We start from the raw sequence: 14355 nt of genomic DNA on the forward strand, positions 1-14355 counted from the left end.
CCTGAAAAAAATGGATGACCTCCTAGGAAATATAAATTACTCAAACAAATCCCGGAAGAGATATAAACTAACCAGTTATTATTACAAAATTAATTGAAATGAAGTAAGAGATATGTCCCCCAAAACACACCAGACCTGGGTGATTTCACAGGAGATTTCCACCACATTTTTTTTTAATGTTTTTATTTATTTTTGGAGATGGAGACAGAGTACGAGTGGGGGAGGGGCAGAGAGAAAAGGAGACACAGAATCCGAAGCAGGCTCCAGGTTCTGAGCTGTCGGCGCAGAACCCGGCACAGGGCTCAAACTCATGAACTTCGAGATCGTGACCTGAGCAGAAGTCGGACACTTAGCTGACTGAGCCACTCAGGCACCCTTCACCACATTTTTAAATAAAAGATAACTATTTAAATATCACTATTTAAAATGTTTCAGAACCAGAAAGAGCACTTCCAAATAATTTTTATGAGCTAAATAATATCGGTATAAAAACCAGGCAATATAACACATGCACAAACACACAAAAAAACTGCAAACTAACTTTACCTGAATGTCAATTAAAAATCTTAAATATTAGGAAATCAAGTACATTTTTTAGCAGATATGCTTTTAACTTTGGAGTTTGTTGACACATACTTCTCTCTCTCTCTCTCTTTTTTTTTTTTTTTAAAACATTTCTTTATTTTTGAGAGACAGAGAGCATGAAGCAGGGGACGGGCAGAAAGAGAGGGAGACACAGAATCTGAAGCAGGCTCCAGGCTCTGAGCTGTCAGCACAGAGCCTGATGCAGGGCTCGAACCCATGAGGCATGAGATTATGACCTGAGCCAAAGTTGGACGCTCAACCGACTGAGCCAACCAGGCGCTCCAGAAACATACTGTTGCACTGCCAGCACTGTTCTACAGCCATTAGGACAGTGAATGCCATCTTGCATAAAATTCCACAGCCCTTCTTTGACGAAAAGTGTGATAGACATTAGTTATCTCCTTGGAAGAGTATCTGCTTTTCTTTCTTATGAGATGAACGTGGTCTGTTCCTTAAGCTGAGAAAGACTCAAGCTGCTTCCTGGTAATGATCTGAACTGGAAGCTTGTTTCACAATACGAACCAAAGCTTATCATTTTTTAACAGAGCAGTTTTCTAGATCCCTGTGGGGAAGAGGATTCTTGCCACATGTATTATATCAATGACAGAGATCACACTGGCCATGGTGCGGTCAGTGTTGGGCTGTCATGCCCCGGAAGGTATATGTAACATCATGTTATAATCCTAGCTCCTGTTTTGGCTCAAAAAGCAGGTCTATAAACAGCCCTTCTGGGCCATGCTTCACCTTGGACGTAGTGTCTCAAGCCTGAAGAGCGGCTCAACAATTTGCAAACGAACCAGAAAAGGTCACAGAGTGACCCAGCAGCATTGCCTGCTATGGCAGAACCTCCGTAACATCACAAGAACAGAAGGGCCCCTTACATACCAGCTCAGGGACCTGAGGTTCATTCCTAGAGCTTCCCTTCAACTTGTGTTGGTGCCTGACAGAGATTATGAACTTTAAATTCCTCTTGAATTTAGTGAAAGTCTGAAGTAATACCTCTCTTGTCTGTCATACCTCATTCCTTTTTAATTTAGCCTGTCTCACTGGAAGCGGCCCGTCACTAAGCCTGCCTTGTGACATATACCCTGAAAAGTGAGGTCAGGCTCCAGGAGTTCCCCTGGAGGCTGGCCTTAGTTAAAACGGCAACAGCATTTAGAGGACCGCCCCCTGCAGAATTAAGCTTTGCGAAAGTCAGATGGCAATAGGTGCCAGCTGTTCAAAAGTCTCCTTTTACGGGCAGCTTCCAAGTACTCAGTACCCTGTCAGGTCAGCACCCAGATGCAGCCTGCCTTGAGTAAGAGCAGAGTTCCAGGTTAGGGCCTCTTACGTTGCACTGTCTCTGACAGTGACACCAACACGGGAGTTGCTGGAGGCTCATTGAGTGGCGTCCTCCATGGCACAGAAACCTGCCACTGTCTTTCACCTCTTTAACATCTCAGTTGCACCTCATTGTGGCATTAGGTGTGAATGTGCCTGAGACCATTTCCTATGCTGTTGATATTTTCAACCTGTGTTCCAAAAGCTTATATTCGGCTTGTGTTTGTTTATTCACTGGAATATATTCCTTTCTGGCCTCATGGTAGGAGATCATGGCCCTGTTGCTATCTGGGATTTTGTAAATTGCTCTATATACTCTCTGTATATGCTGTCTCTAATTCTCATTCATTTATTCACTCTTTTTTTTTTTTTTTTGCTCCTTCTTAACTTTTTTATTATTTGGAAACTTCAAATACACACAAAAGAAAAACAGACTATGTGGCGAACCTAGTCACATACAGGGTTGGAGGGGAACTACTGTCTTCCTTTGTGTGAGCTCTGTTGTCATTCCAGGTTCCCTGGCCATAATCCTAGAGGTTCTTTGACACCTTACTTTCCACCATTCCTACATCCTACTCAGAAAATACTGTGGGCTGTGCCTTCGGAATATATCCCACATGCAACTACAGCTTGTCACCCTCACTCCTGCTACCATCGTCCAAGCTGCCTTTTTTTTTTCCCCTTTAGCTAGTCTCCCTGTTCCTACCTAGACCCCCTTCAGTCTATTCAACACAGCCTCCAGAATGATTTTGTTACAACTTAAATCAGATCATGCCCTTCTCTGCTCACAAGACTCTAGTAGCTTCTCGTTTCACTTAAGATAAAAGCTTAAATCCTTACAGTGACCTTCCAGGTTCTACATGATTTGTCCCCTTCCTTCCTTTATTACTTCTCTGACTTTACCTCCTACTTACCCTCTCCCACTTGTTCATGCTCCTTATTCAGCCACCCTGGCCTCCTTGCTGCTCCTGAAACATACCAGATCTATTATAGCCTCAGGGCCTTTGCACTTGCTGTTCTTGCTGCTAGAATGGGCCAGTGTGTGTTTTCCAACACCACCAAGCAATTAACTCAATTCCGACACTGCCTGACTGGAGACAGTCAGTGTCAGGTCCCACAAGTTAAGGTCTCATTCCTACAAGGCTGCCCTCTACCCCGACTTTAAATGCCAGTCGCAAGTTCAGGTTTCTATATTTGCTTCTGGCTGACTGGCTGTAAATTGAAGGTTCCCATGATCCCCCTCATCAGGTTTAAATAACCTGCTAGAGTGGCTCACAGAACTTAGGAAAGTAGTTTCTTTGCTAGACTGACTACCAGTTTATTATAAAAGGATTTAATCCAGGGACAGGTGGAAGCAGTGCAGAGGACAGGCATGTGGGAAGCAGCCTCCATGACCTGTGAGTGTACCATCTCCCCAAACCTCCACATGTTCACCAACCTTGAAGATTTTCAAACGGTCCCCTTAGGGGTTTCTCTGGTGGCTTCATTACAGAGGCATAGTTGATGAGAATATTGGTCATTAGTGAGTACATTCAATCTCCAGCCCCTCTGCCCCCCTGGGAGGTGAGGGGAGGAATGAAAGTTCCAGCTCACTGATTACAGTGTTGGTTCCCCTGGCAGCCAGCCCCAAACTTAGGTTACCTAGGGGCTTTTCAAAGCTGCCTAATTAACATAGCAAAAGACATCTATTGCTCTCATCTCTTAGAGAATTCCCAGGGTTTTAGGACCTTTGTGCCAGGAACCCAGACGAAGACCAAATATGTATTTATTATAAATCGTAATATCACAAATGGTGTCTCTCCAGATATCCACAAGACTCAATCCCTCGCTCCCTTCATATCTTAAATGTCACCTTAATGAGATCTTCCTTGGCTGTCGTATTTAAAATTGTACCTCCCTGCTCCTCGTATACACACTGCCTTTACTCTTCTCCCTGCTTTATTTTTCTTCATACTGCTCATCAGCGCTTAAAATTCTATATATTTTACTTTTTTACCTGGTTTCTTTCTGTCTCCCTTCACTGGAGTGTAAGCTCTCTGAAGGCAGGCATATATGTTTTTAGTCCTCTCTTCACTGCTGAGTCTCCAGGCTCAGGCCAGTGTCTGTCACATGGTAAGGCCTGAAGTGAATAGAATGAATGTTTCATGTTTCTCTTGCCCCCTGGCTGTCAGGGCTGCACTTTTAGCAAAGCAGTTCTGCCTGTCCACTTTTCCATTTCAAACTGAGTGGAAGTGTCATGCAAGGATTCTAACCTGAGGTGTGTGGACTTCAGAAGAGTCTGTGCTGGCCTATCATAAGCACCTGAGACTGTATAGAAACTTGTGTGTGTGCATTTTTCTTGGGAAAGACTCCGCTGCTTTTCATCAGACTCTCAGAGCTGTGTGACTCAAAGGTGAAAATTTGCTGGTAAAACAAAGAGTACTAGTCTGAGAACCAAAAGGTTGGCATTTGATTCCTGAATCTGTTTCCCATGTGTTGACCTTATGCAGATCACTTCCATGAACTGGTTCTTTGCCTATAAAATGGGATTGATCGCATCTGTGTCATTCTCTACTGTAGAAAATCACTGTCAGGTTGAAATGAGATGCGTGTGTGCAAACCTTCCTGAACAAAGCTTAAGGAGTGCGTAGCATACTTCACACGGACAGAGCATTTTCACAGCATTTCATATGCATCACTGCTCATAGGCCCATTGATTTGTTGACCAAATAAGTTGTAAACTACACTTTCTCCTCAGGCACCGGCGTCTTGCTCTGTTGAAGCAAGTCAGCATCCGGGAAAACTGCTGTTCCCTGTGTTGTGACGAAGTAGCAGACACACAGTTGAAGCCATGTGGACACAGGTAAGAGGGTTTGCTCATTTCTTCTTTTTTGTATTACATTAGACAATCATCCTATTCTTGAATTATTTTATGGTTATCAGAGAGGAAGAAACTTTCCTCTGTCCAGGGTTCTTCTAACTGGACTAAGAATTAAATATATATGATACAGATTAACAGGAGAGAATCAAATGTAGTTACGTGCACATGGGGAATCCACACGGACATGAAATTCCAAAGACAGGCAAAATGAGGTATGCATGTCATCCTCAGTTAAGGAAGGGGGTAGGGGTCTGGGGGTAAAAAGGGAAGGAAAGCCCTTAGCAGGAAGCAGAGGGGATGTTTGGAAAACAAAGGTTGCCCCGTTGTGCAGATATGTTTCTTAGGTAAAGAGGAATCTCTTATTAATAACTCTCTTCCTGGTAACAGGTCCTCTATTTAAATTCTTTTTAGGCAGTTGCAGGGAGGTCAAAGTTTCTTCCTGAGTCTTTTGGACCTTGATTGTTTTCAGCTCAGAATAATCTGTGTGTCTTTGCAGCCCGTCTTGGGCTGTCTACCCTTGTACCCCACACAATGTTACCAGTTCCATAGCTGTTCTTTAAGGTTTATTATATACAAAGTGGGCTGAGAAATTCGAGTTTGCCAGACAGTTCATGGCTGTCTTCCAGAAAGTACCTGAAATAGAAGAAGGTGTTTGATGGAAGGCCTCTGTTTTTATCTTGTTTACTCAGTACTATATTTTAATACAGTTTTACAAAATGTAAAAGGCCTAATACTACTTACGATCCTCTTGGGAAATCCCTTTTAGTTTTATTTTTAGGGCCTCCTCATTTACTAGCTACTTAACCCTCTAACCATTGAGAAGGCAGCACCTCCCTCCCATGCAGCCAAGTTGAACTAGAAGGCAGCCTGGATCCTGTAGAACAGTGTCTAAACATCAGCAAGAACACCAAGTATGACGCCCCCAAGAAGGCCTCCCAACCGAGTTTGGAAGCAGAGAGAGATGGGGCACCTGGGTGGCTCAGTCGGTTAGGCCCTGCATTGGGCTCCACGCTGGGCACAGAGTCTACTTAAATAAATTTTAGAAAGGAAACAGAAAGAGGAGCTGGGTGGTGGGCTGGCCCTGACCTGGCCCAGGCATGTATGCTGACTGGGTGAGCAGTGCCCGGGCCAGTCTTCCAGGCCAGCTCCCTGTAACTCAGCACATCCTCTCTCCTGCCCTGCTCTTATTTTTGACAGAGCTTTAGCCACCAGAGCTCCTGAGGGTCCAGAGTCTGAGTGATGGACCCCAATTGTCACCTCCAGGTGTGGCTTAGTCTAGGCCCTTCACTCTACCTTGCCAACTTTTGCAGTGGGTTGTTATCTAATTGGCTGATAAGGGAGGTGCATGCTGTGTATCTTATGTCACTGCTCACTGTACCAGTTTCTCTTCGAAAAGAAAGGCACGGTGACTCCAGCGGTAGCTATTTCCTTGGTATCGACTCTGCAGCCTAGAATTCTCAGTTTGAGCACCTTTGAAGGTTTTAGTTATTAGGGCCTCACAGGCAGATGCAAAGTTTAAAGGATGGATATCTCGATACCCCTTTTGATCTTTGTTTGTAGGAGGATGTTAAGATCCCAAAGAGCAGTATCTGGTCTTAACTCGTCTTCGGGCTCTCTGGCCTTCTCAGTGGGTTTGCTCACAATGAGCACTTGTAAATGAGGGCTGAAATCTAAAAACTTAGAACCAGGTATCTTAGCCTCCGTAATAGATATATACAAAACAGGATTGGAAGAGGAAATGTAAAGAGTTATAAGAACAGTTAGCTCAACTTTCAGCAGCAACAACAATTTTAAAGGGTTAAGAAAGGAAATCCGGATAAACTGAATGTCGTGAGCTGACCCTGGGAAGAAATGGACAACCTAGGCATTTCTATTACCGTAGAAGAAAATTGAAATGATTATCAAAGGTATATTTGCCCTCCATTCCCTCCACCCCAAGCACTAAGCCCAGATGGTTTCACTGATAATTCTTTCAAACTTCGAGGGGCTGGGTAGATTCTATTTAAACCTCTCCAGGCCAGGAGCACCCGGCTGGCTCACTCAGTGGAGCATGCAACTCTTGATCTCGGGATTGTGAGTTCGTGCCCCACTTTGGGTATAGAGATTACTTAAACAAGTACATAAAAAAAATAAACAAGGGCTGTCTAAGAAAGAATACGTACCAAGAAATATGTGGTGCCTATGAGAAGAAAACTTTTAAACTACTAAAGAATGCAAGATAAGATTTGAATAAATGGGTCTGTTCTTGGATAGGAAGTCCTGTTGGTTTTTTAAAGGTGACACTTTTCTCTAAACCGTAAGTTTAATCTGGGTTAACTTTTTTTTTTCTTCTGAAAATAGAAATGCTAGTTTAAAAGTTTGCTTGTGTGCTGGGACACCTGGGTGGCTCAGTCGGTTAAGCATCCGACTCTTGATTTCAGCTCAGGTCATGATCTCACGATTCGTGCGTTGGAGCCCAGTGTCAGACTCCACACTGTCAGCGTGGAGCCTGCTTGGGATTCTCTCTCTCCCTCTCTGCCCCTTCCCTGCTTGCCAGCTCACTCTCTTAAAATAAGTTAAAAACCTTAATTAAAAAAAATAAGTAAAAACTTACATGCTATAAATAAGACAAGAAAATTCTGAAAGAGAAGAGTTACAGAGGGGACCAAACTACCTACCACATCTTAAGATATATTAAAATAAATGCTAATAGTTCGCTCCCCATATATAAAAAGAATGGCAGAACTGTGGAGAACAGAATAGAAACCCAGAAATAGAACTAACCACAAGTGAAAATTTCACATATAAAAGCCTCGTGTCAAATCTGCAGTGCAAGATGGACTGATATTGGGATAAGTGGCTAGCTGTCTGGGAAACAAAGCGTGTTGTGTTTCGACCTACCATACACGTCTGTAAGTTTTTTTCGTGTACATACAGACTTTGTGGAAGAATATACTTGAACTTTTTACTTCTCACAAGAGGATGAGGGAGGATCAGAAATGAGAGAGAGACTTGTTTGTTCATATATTTGCTTCGTTTTTTAACCATGTGTAATGATTACCCTTTCAATTAGCCAGCTTGTTAATATTTTAGACTGAGTTGGCACATTGTCAGTTTGACCTCCTGAAGCATTAACCTAACTGGCCCTTGTATCTTTCTCCTTAGTGACCTGTGCATGGATTGTGCCTTGCAACTGGAGACCTGCCCATTGTGTCGCAAAGAAATAGTGTCTAGAGTCAGACAGATTTCTCATATTTCATGACACATGTGAAGAGGCATCATGGACTTATTTCTACTCAATTCCAGCCAATGTTGAAGAGAAAAAACAAAGAAAAAAAAAAACATCTCTAATCAGTTGTGCGCACATTGAAACTTATAGCCATGGCCAGATTTTATGCTAAAAATGGTAGTTTGTCAAAGACAAAATTCTCTTAGAATCTAATCCAACTTGCCAGCCCTGAGAAATTCCTTTTAAGGCCAAGGAAAGCTGAGTGCTAACAGCTAGGCCTGTGGTACTTCCATGGAACACGCTAGGAGACAGTGCCCTCCCAAGTGCTGAAACCACACCGGAATTCTCCCAAGTTGGGTTCATGTGAATGTCTAACAGGATGTTTTCTCTCCTATTCTAAAGTTTTTATTTGGGGCAGAAGTCATTATGGAGAAGTAAATGACAGCGGTTCTGGGTTAAGCATAACTTCCAACCGGTCAGAGAGGCCCCGGTGTGTTAAGCGTGGATATTGCCCTGCAAAACTTGAATCTATAAACCAGAACCACACAGGTCAATACTACAAGCAACATGGAGGGCCCGAAAGAAGGTGCACAGACTGTGGAGAAAACCCAATTTTTGATATTTCCGTGATTCCAAAGAACATTGTAGGTTTTTTTTAACTGCAGAAAACTGGTGTATTTTCACATTCATGGTGTTTCTATCCAGTTTCAGTATCCGCATTTTGTGAGGAAAAAATGTTTTAACAATGCGGGAGGAATTCTTAAATTAATTGCAATGTTAGACTGGAGAAAATTTGGTATTTAGGGTATTTTTAAGGTACCATCAAATCAGGTTTTTTGTTTTTTGTTAAAATTTTTTTTTAATCAGTATTGTTTCTGGAAGTAATATACTTTGAAACTCTTGAACTAACAGTCTCAAAAACTCTTAGAGGACAGTCTGAGAGCACGTATTCCTGTTGTTTTAAATAAATACCTGTTTTTGAATAGTATATTCAATCATGGATTGCTGACTATGTCTTCATCAAAAGTGTTAATCCCTCTCAGGGTCTCTGGTGAAGACCTTCAAGAGTTTGGTTTTTTCTCCCAGAAAATTGGAAGGTAGAATTGTAAATTCATAGAACTTATTTTATAATGGTGTACCTCAGCAGCTGCCTTTCAATTTATGCCAAGTCCTTACTGAGTTTATACTTGAATAGTAAATACGTCTTCTGAGTTTTACAGTGTCTTAAACTCAATGCACATCTTTCTTTCCTCCTTTCCTACCCTTTCTTGTTTGTAATTCATTAAACTGTCCTATTATAGAGATGATTTCCTTCCTGGCCGTACTTGTTGGGGTGCTGGATTTTTTCCATGTCTTTAGTCTTCCATAAATTCAAATATATATATAAATAAATATATATATATATATATATATATATATATATATATGTTCTCTTCTTTAGCTTGTGGTGAATACAGTAATTTGCATTGAAGAAATAAAACATTTGTTGCCTTTTTTGAGTAAGATTTCACAACTTTCATTGGTGCCTGCTGCCAAGGTCCCAAGACCTCACCCTCTCCGATTTCAGGGCTACTTTCCAGGGCAGGAGAGAATCAAGTATTAGATTTTAAGAAGCAAAGGTAATCACTTACTCATCCCACAGATCTTTATTGAGCACATAATATGCTCTGGGTACTGTGCCTAAGTGGTATACAAAACAGATCTATTCATGGAGCTGCTGGTAGTGGGGAGAAGACAATATATTTGTTTGTTAATGCCTTACAAGATTAGGGTGCTAAGAGAGAATGAGGGGGATTTAATTTAGATGGGTGGGAGGGGCAGAAGAAACCTCCCTGAGGAAGTAATATTAGTAAAAACTCCCTTTTTTAAAAATTTTTTTTTTAATGGTTACTTATTTTTGACAGAGACAGAATGCGAGTGGGTTGGGGGCAGAGAGAGAGGGAGACACAGAAGCAGAAGCAGGCTCCAGGTTCTGAGCTGTCAGTACAGAGCTCGACATGGGGCTCGAATTCACGAGCTGTGAGATCATGACCTGAGCCGAAGTCGGACGCTCAACCGACTGAGCCACCCAGGCGCCCCAAAACTCCCAAGGAAAAAGTAGGACATGGCCAGGCAGAGAGACTGAGTGAGGACAAGCTTCCAGGACTATGTAGCTATGGGAGCACAGCATTACAGGTGAAGGCCTAACTAAGGAGAAAAGGAGCTCACCCTCAGGATCTGATGGACGACCCCCGTAACTAACAAGGGGGTAGAATAGTATGTTCCCATGTTGGAGAGGTGAGGAGATTGCTCATGAAGCCATGTTAAACATTTAGTATTTTATCCCAAGTGCAATAGAAAGCGAAAGAGTTTAAGCTTTGTTAAAGTGCTTTGTTAAATCGTTTTAAAAGATAGCTCTGGCATCTTTGTGGAGAATGGAAAAGAGAGGTGTGGGGTGGGGGTACAAGACAGAACAAGCAAAATATGGAACTAGTAAGACCAGTAGAGAGACTCTGAAGTCCAGCAGAGAGGTGAAGGTGGTCCATAAATTTAGTGGAGATAAAGTAGACAGAATTAATAGATAATCTGTCACAAATCAGAGGAATGCAGGAGCCCGTTAGCTTTCTAGAAATCTACCCTTGGATTTTGTTCCTAAGATGGTCTATTCCAATTCTTCACTGCTAGACCATATGACAAAAGGACTTCAATATTGATAAAGGTATTCAGGATGGAAGCAAAGTTATAATCTTGGAGCTGCTTCAAAGGGAAAGACCACATAGAAAAAAAACCAGGGAACAGCAAGCAATGTGGAAGAGAATAAACAGCTTTATATTCTGCACTGCATGTAAACATTTTAAGAGAAATTGAAAGCTAGGCTGGGGCAGGGAGGGGGATTAAGTAATGGCATTTCTCCAATGATTCATTGGGGTAATGCTACTAGGGTTCCAGCCAAAAAAAAAGGTTTTAGTGAATTTACGTCTTTTTGGAATGAGATTGATAAAGCAAAGTAAATTTGGTGCCATTTGCACACCAGGAAACAGGATTCAATCACAGAAATCAATTTCACTTGCAGAAAATGACTTTTGCATGAATTTCAAACATCTTGAATATGTATCCATGAAACAAACTATCCAACTAAGATCAGCTCTTTCCAAGATTGTCCATTATTCACTTAAAACCATTTTTAATGTCAGGGCGCCTGGGTGGCTTAGTCCGACTCTTGATTTCAGTTCAGATCATGATCTTGCAGTGGTGAGATCGAGCCCTGTGTTGGGCTCCGTGCTGAGCACGGAGCCTGCTTAAGATTCTCTCTCTCTCTCTCTCTCTTTCTCTCTCTCTCCCTCTGCCCCTCTCCCCTGCTCATGTTCGCTCTCTAAAATAAAACAACTTTGTAAATGTATTTATTTGAGAGAGAGAGAGAGAGAGAAGGAACAAGGGGGGAGGGGCAGAGAGAGAGAGAGAGAGAGAGAGACCAAGAATCTCAAGCAGGAATGTTTATTTTTGAGAAAGAGAGTGAGCAGGGGAGGGGCAGAGAGAGAGACAGAATCTGAAGCAGGCTCCAGGCTCTGAGCTGTCAGCACAGAGCCCAATGCAGGGCTCAAACACAAACTACAAGATGATGCCCTGAGCTGAATCAGACACTTAACCGACTGAGCACCCCAGACCCAAGCGCCCCTAAAATAAAATAATTTTTAATGCTAACCCACAAAGGATTTAAGAAATGATTATTAATGAAAAATATTTAATATATTTAAATTTTCATTTTTTTTCTTTAAAGGCCACTTCTGTTTTCAGCAGAAAAACTTCACATTCTGATTTCTGTATTTGACAACTCAGGAATTGGAGCTATTTATAGCATGATGGTTAAAACATGCCCTTGGGTGTGAGCTTGGAACCAGTTCCAGCTCGTTTAGCCTTTCTTTCTTTTTTTTTTTTTTAATTTACATCCAAGTTAGCAAATAGTGCAACGAAGATTTCAGGGATAGATTCCTTAATGCCCCTTACCCATTTAGCCCATCCCCCCTCCCACAACCCCTCCACTAACCCTCTGTTCTCCATATTTAAGAGTCTCTTATGTTTTGTCCCCCTCCCTGTTTTTATATTATTTTTGTTTCCCTTCCCTTATGTTCATCTGTTCTGTGTCTTGAAGTCCTCATATGAGGGAAGTCATGTGATACTTGTCTTTCTCTAATTTCGCTTAGCCTTTCTTAATCTCTAAAATGAAGATTATAATACCTCACAGGAATTGTGGGGTGTTGTTATTGTTGTTGTTTTCTCCTAGAGTTTCAAGTATTTCAAAAAGAGACAATGTATTTATAAATTTTTAGCACAGGGTGCCTGCGTGGTTCAGTTGGTTGAGCCTCCAACTCTTATTTCAGCTCTGATCATGATCTCAAGATTCATGGGATTGAGCCCTGAGTCGGGCTCTACACTGAGAATGCAGAGCCTGCTTGAGATTCTCAATCTCTCTCTCTCTCTCCCCCTCTTCGCTCACGTGCATGCTCTCTCTCTCAAAATAAATATTTAAAAAAATGTTTAGCACAGTAACTAGCACATGCCTGAGTATATGGGTACCTATTATTATCTTTATGCCCATTTGTTCTTAAGGCCAGACATGATGAAGTGGATTAAAAATAGCCACAAATTCTTTGATAGCCCTCTCATCTACAAATGAAATTTATGCCCCTCCCCTAGAACCTGGGTGGATTCTGCCTGCGTCTGTTTGACCAATAGAACTCATTGGAAGTGATACTGTGCCAGTTCCCAGTCCTTAAGTGACTGGTAGCTTCCACTTCCTGTCTCTTGATATATTTGCCCTTAGCCCCAGCAACCATGGTGTGAGAAAACCCACGCATCTCTGGGAAGACCTACATGGAAAGAAACTGAGGACCCCGTCCCCTCCAACCACCAGCCATCTGGCCAACATCCACAGCTGAGCCCCCAGACAGGAGTCAACAGTTATTTGCCAGCCATGTGAGTGAGCATGTCAGAAGAGGCTCCTCTAGCCCCATTCCAGCTACCCCAACTGATGACAAGTAGAACAGAGACTAGCTGTCACTAACAAATCTTGCCCAAACTGAAGATTAGTGGGCACAATAATTGTTTTCGGCTACTCAATTTTTGGATGGTTTGTAACAGCAGTAGATAATAACCAGCAACAGATGAAATCACAAAGTTTTCTCCTCTACTCTGATTCCATATATGATTTAGAAGTAGGAAAAGGGTGGGAAGTTCATTTAGTCCACAAGAAATAAGTAGTTTATAGAGAAAATAGGTCATGAGGAAATTTGCTGAGTTTGCTTTGAGCTGCAAAATGGGTACTTGACTTAAATATAACTCAGTCCAGGTAATCAGCAAACCTTTACAGATACCTGTCCTCTACTTGGTGCTGAATATATATATATATATATATATATATATATATATATATATAGTATAGATATACAGATAGTATATATCTCTGAGAACTGATCTCACCCTGGATACAACTATGTCTTGGTAACCATTTTTAGTTGCAGACCCCACCGATATCTATTTTATGTCCATTCAAAATGTCCATTCAGGCTGGCCATCTGACCCTCAGATCAAACCGAAGTCAGACCTTAAACCACTCTAGACAGGTAACACACATTTGGCCCAAAGGTATAATGCAACCGAACAGCCATGCCTAGCGATCCAATAAAGAGAAATCAGCTCTAGGGAATCCTTTTGCAAAATCTGGCAGTTTGGGAGGGGAGTTTTTCTGAAAGTTATCCGATTTCTGGTTGCGTTGTCCAAAGTGAGTGTCAACTTTTATCTTGCCCAACTAGCCAAGAAACTAGTAAGTGCCAGATAACGTTTATGATGTGTGTGTGTGTGTGTGTGACAGAGAGAGAGGGAAAGAGAGGGAGAGAGAGAGAGAATACTGTATGATGTAAGTTACGTCTACTTCTTGCAGTGGGGCTTTCCTCCCATGAAAAGGAGTAACTATCTTGAGAGCCCCAACAGGCATCTGGCAATCAGGCAGGCCAGAGGTCTGCATTATCCGATTCAAAAGCTGAGGGACTGGTTCTCAAGAAGTCTGCAGTTCATAGTGCTCTTACAACCCTCTTTAAACTATTTAATCTTCTTAAATCCTGTAATTTACCGACAAGTTGCAAGTGAGAAAACTGAGGCTCTTAACTTCGATTCCTTCCTCCTTAAAATGGGGGCGATGTGAGACTTAACCCCACACAGCGAGAGAACACCCAGTAACCCCCAGGCTTGCCTCTTGAAGCTCAAGGAGCTTCCCCTCGCGTCTCTCTATCCCTTTCCTGGCTTCCTCTCCCTATCTTTGCCCCGCCCCCGGCGTCGAGCAGCGCGCGCCTGTGATTGGCTCTTGGGAGCCACGGGGCAGCGGATGGGGTTGTGGTGGCCATGGTGA

General features: G+C 42.3%; 1 protein-coding gene across 2 annotated transcripts in view; it reads left to right on the forward strand.

Annotated features, from left to right (window-relative positions):
- RSPRY1 (ring finger and SPRY domain containing 1) overlaps positions 1–9476 on the forward strand; it is a 44289-nt gene extending 34813 nt beyond the window's left edge. For both annotated transcript variants that reach the window (XM_043599263.1, XM_043599262.1), the window contains exons 14-15: positions 4643–4747; positions 7910–9476. In XM_043599263.1, the coding sequence (XP_043455198.1) occupies positions 4643–4747; positions 7910–8006 (202 nt within the window). In that variant the 3' untranslated portion in view covers positions 8007–9476. The remainder of the gene's footprint in view (positions 1–4642; positions 4748–7909) is intronic.
- Positions 9477–14355: the final 4879 nt, after the last annotated feature.

The sequence above is a fragment of the Prionailurus bengalensis genome, chromosome E2, assembly GCF_016509475.1.
Source record: "Prionailurus bengalensis isolate Pbe53 chromosome E2, Fcat_Pben_1.1_paternal_pri, whole genome shotgun sequence".
NCBI classification, from domain to species: Eukaryota; Metazoa; Chordata; class Mammalia; order Carnivora; family Felidae; genus Prionailurus; species Prionailurus bengalensis.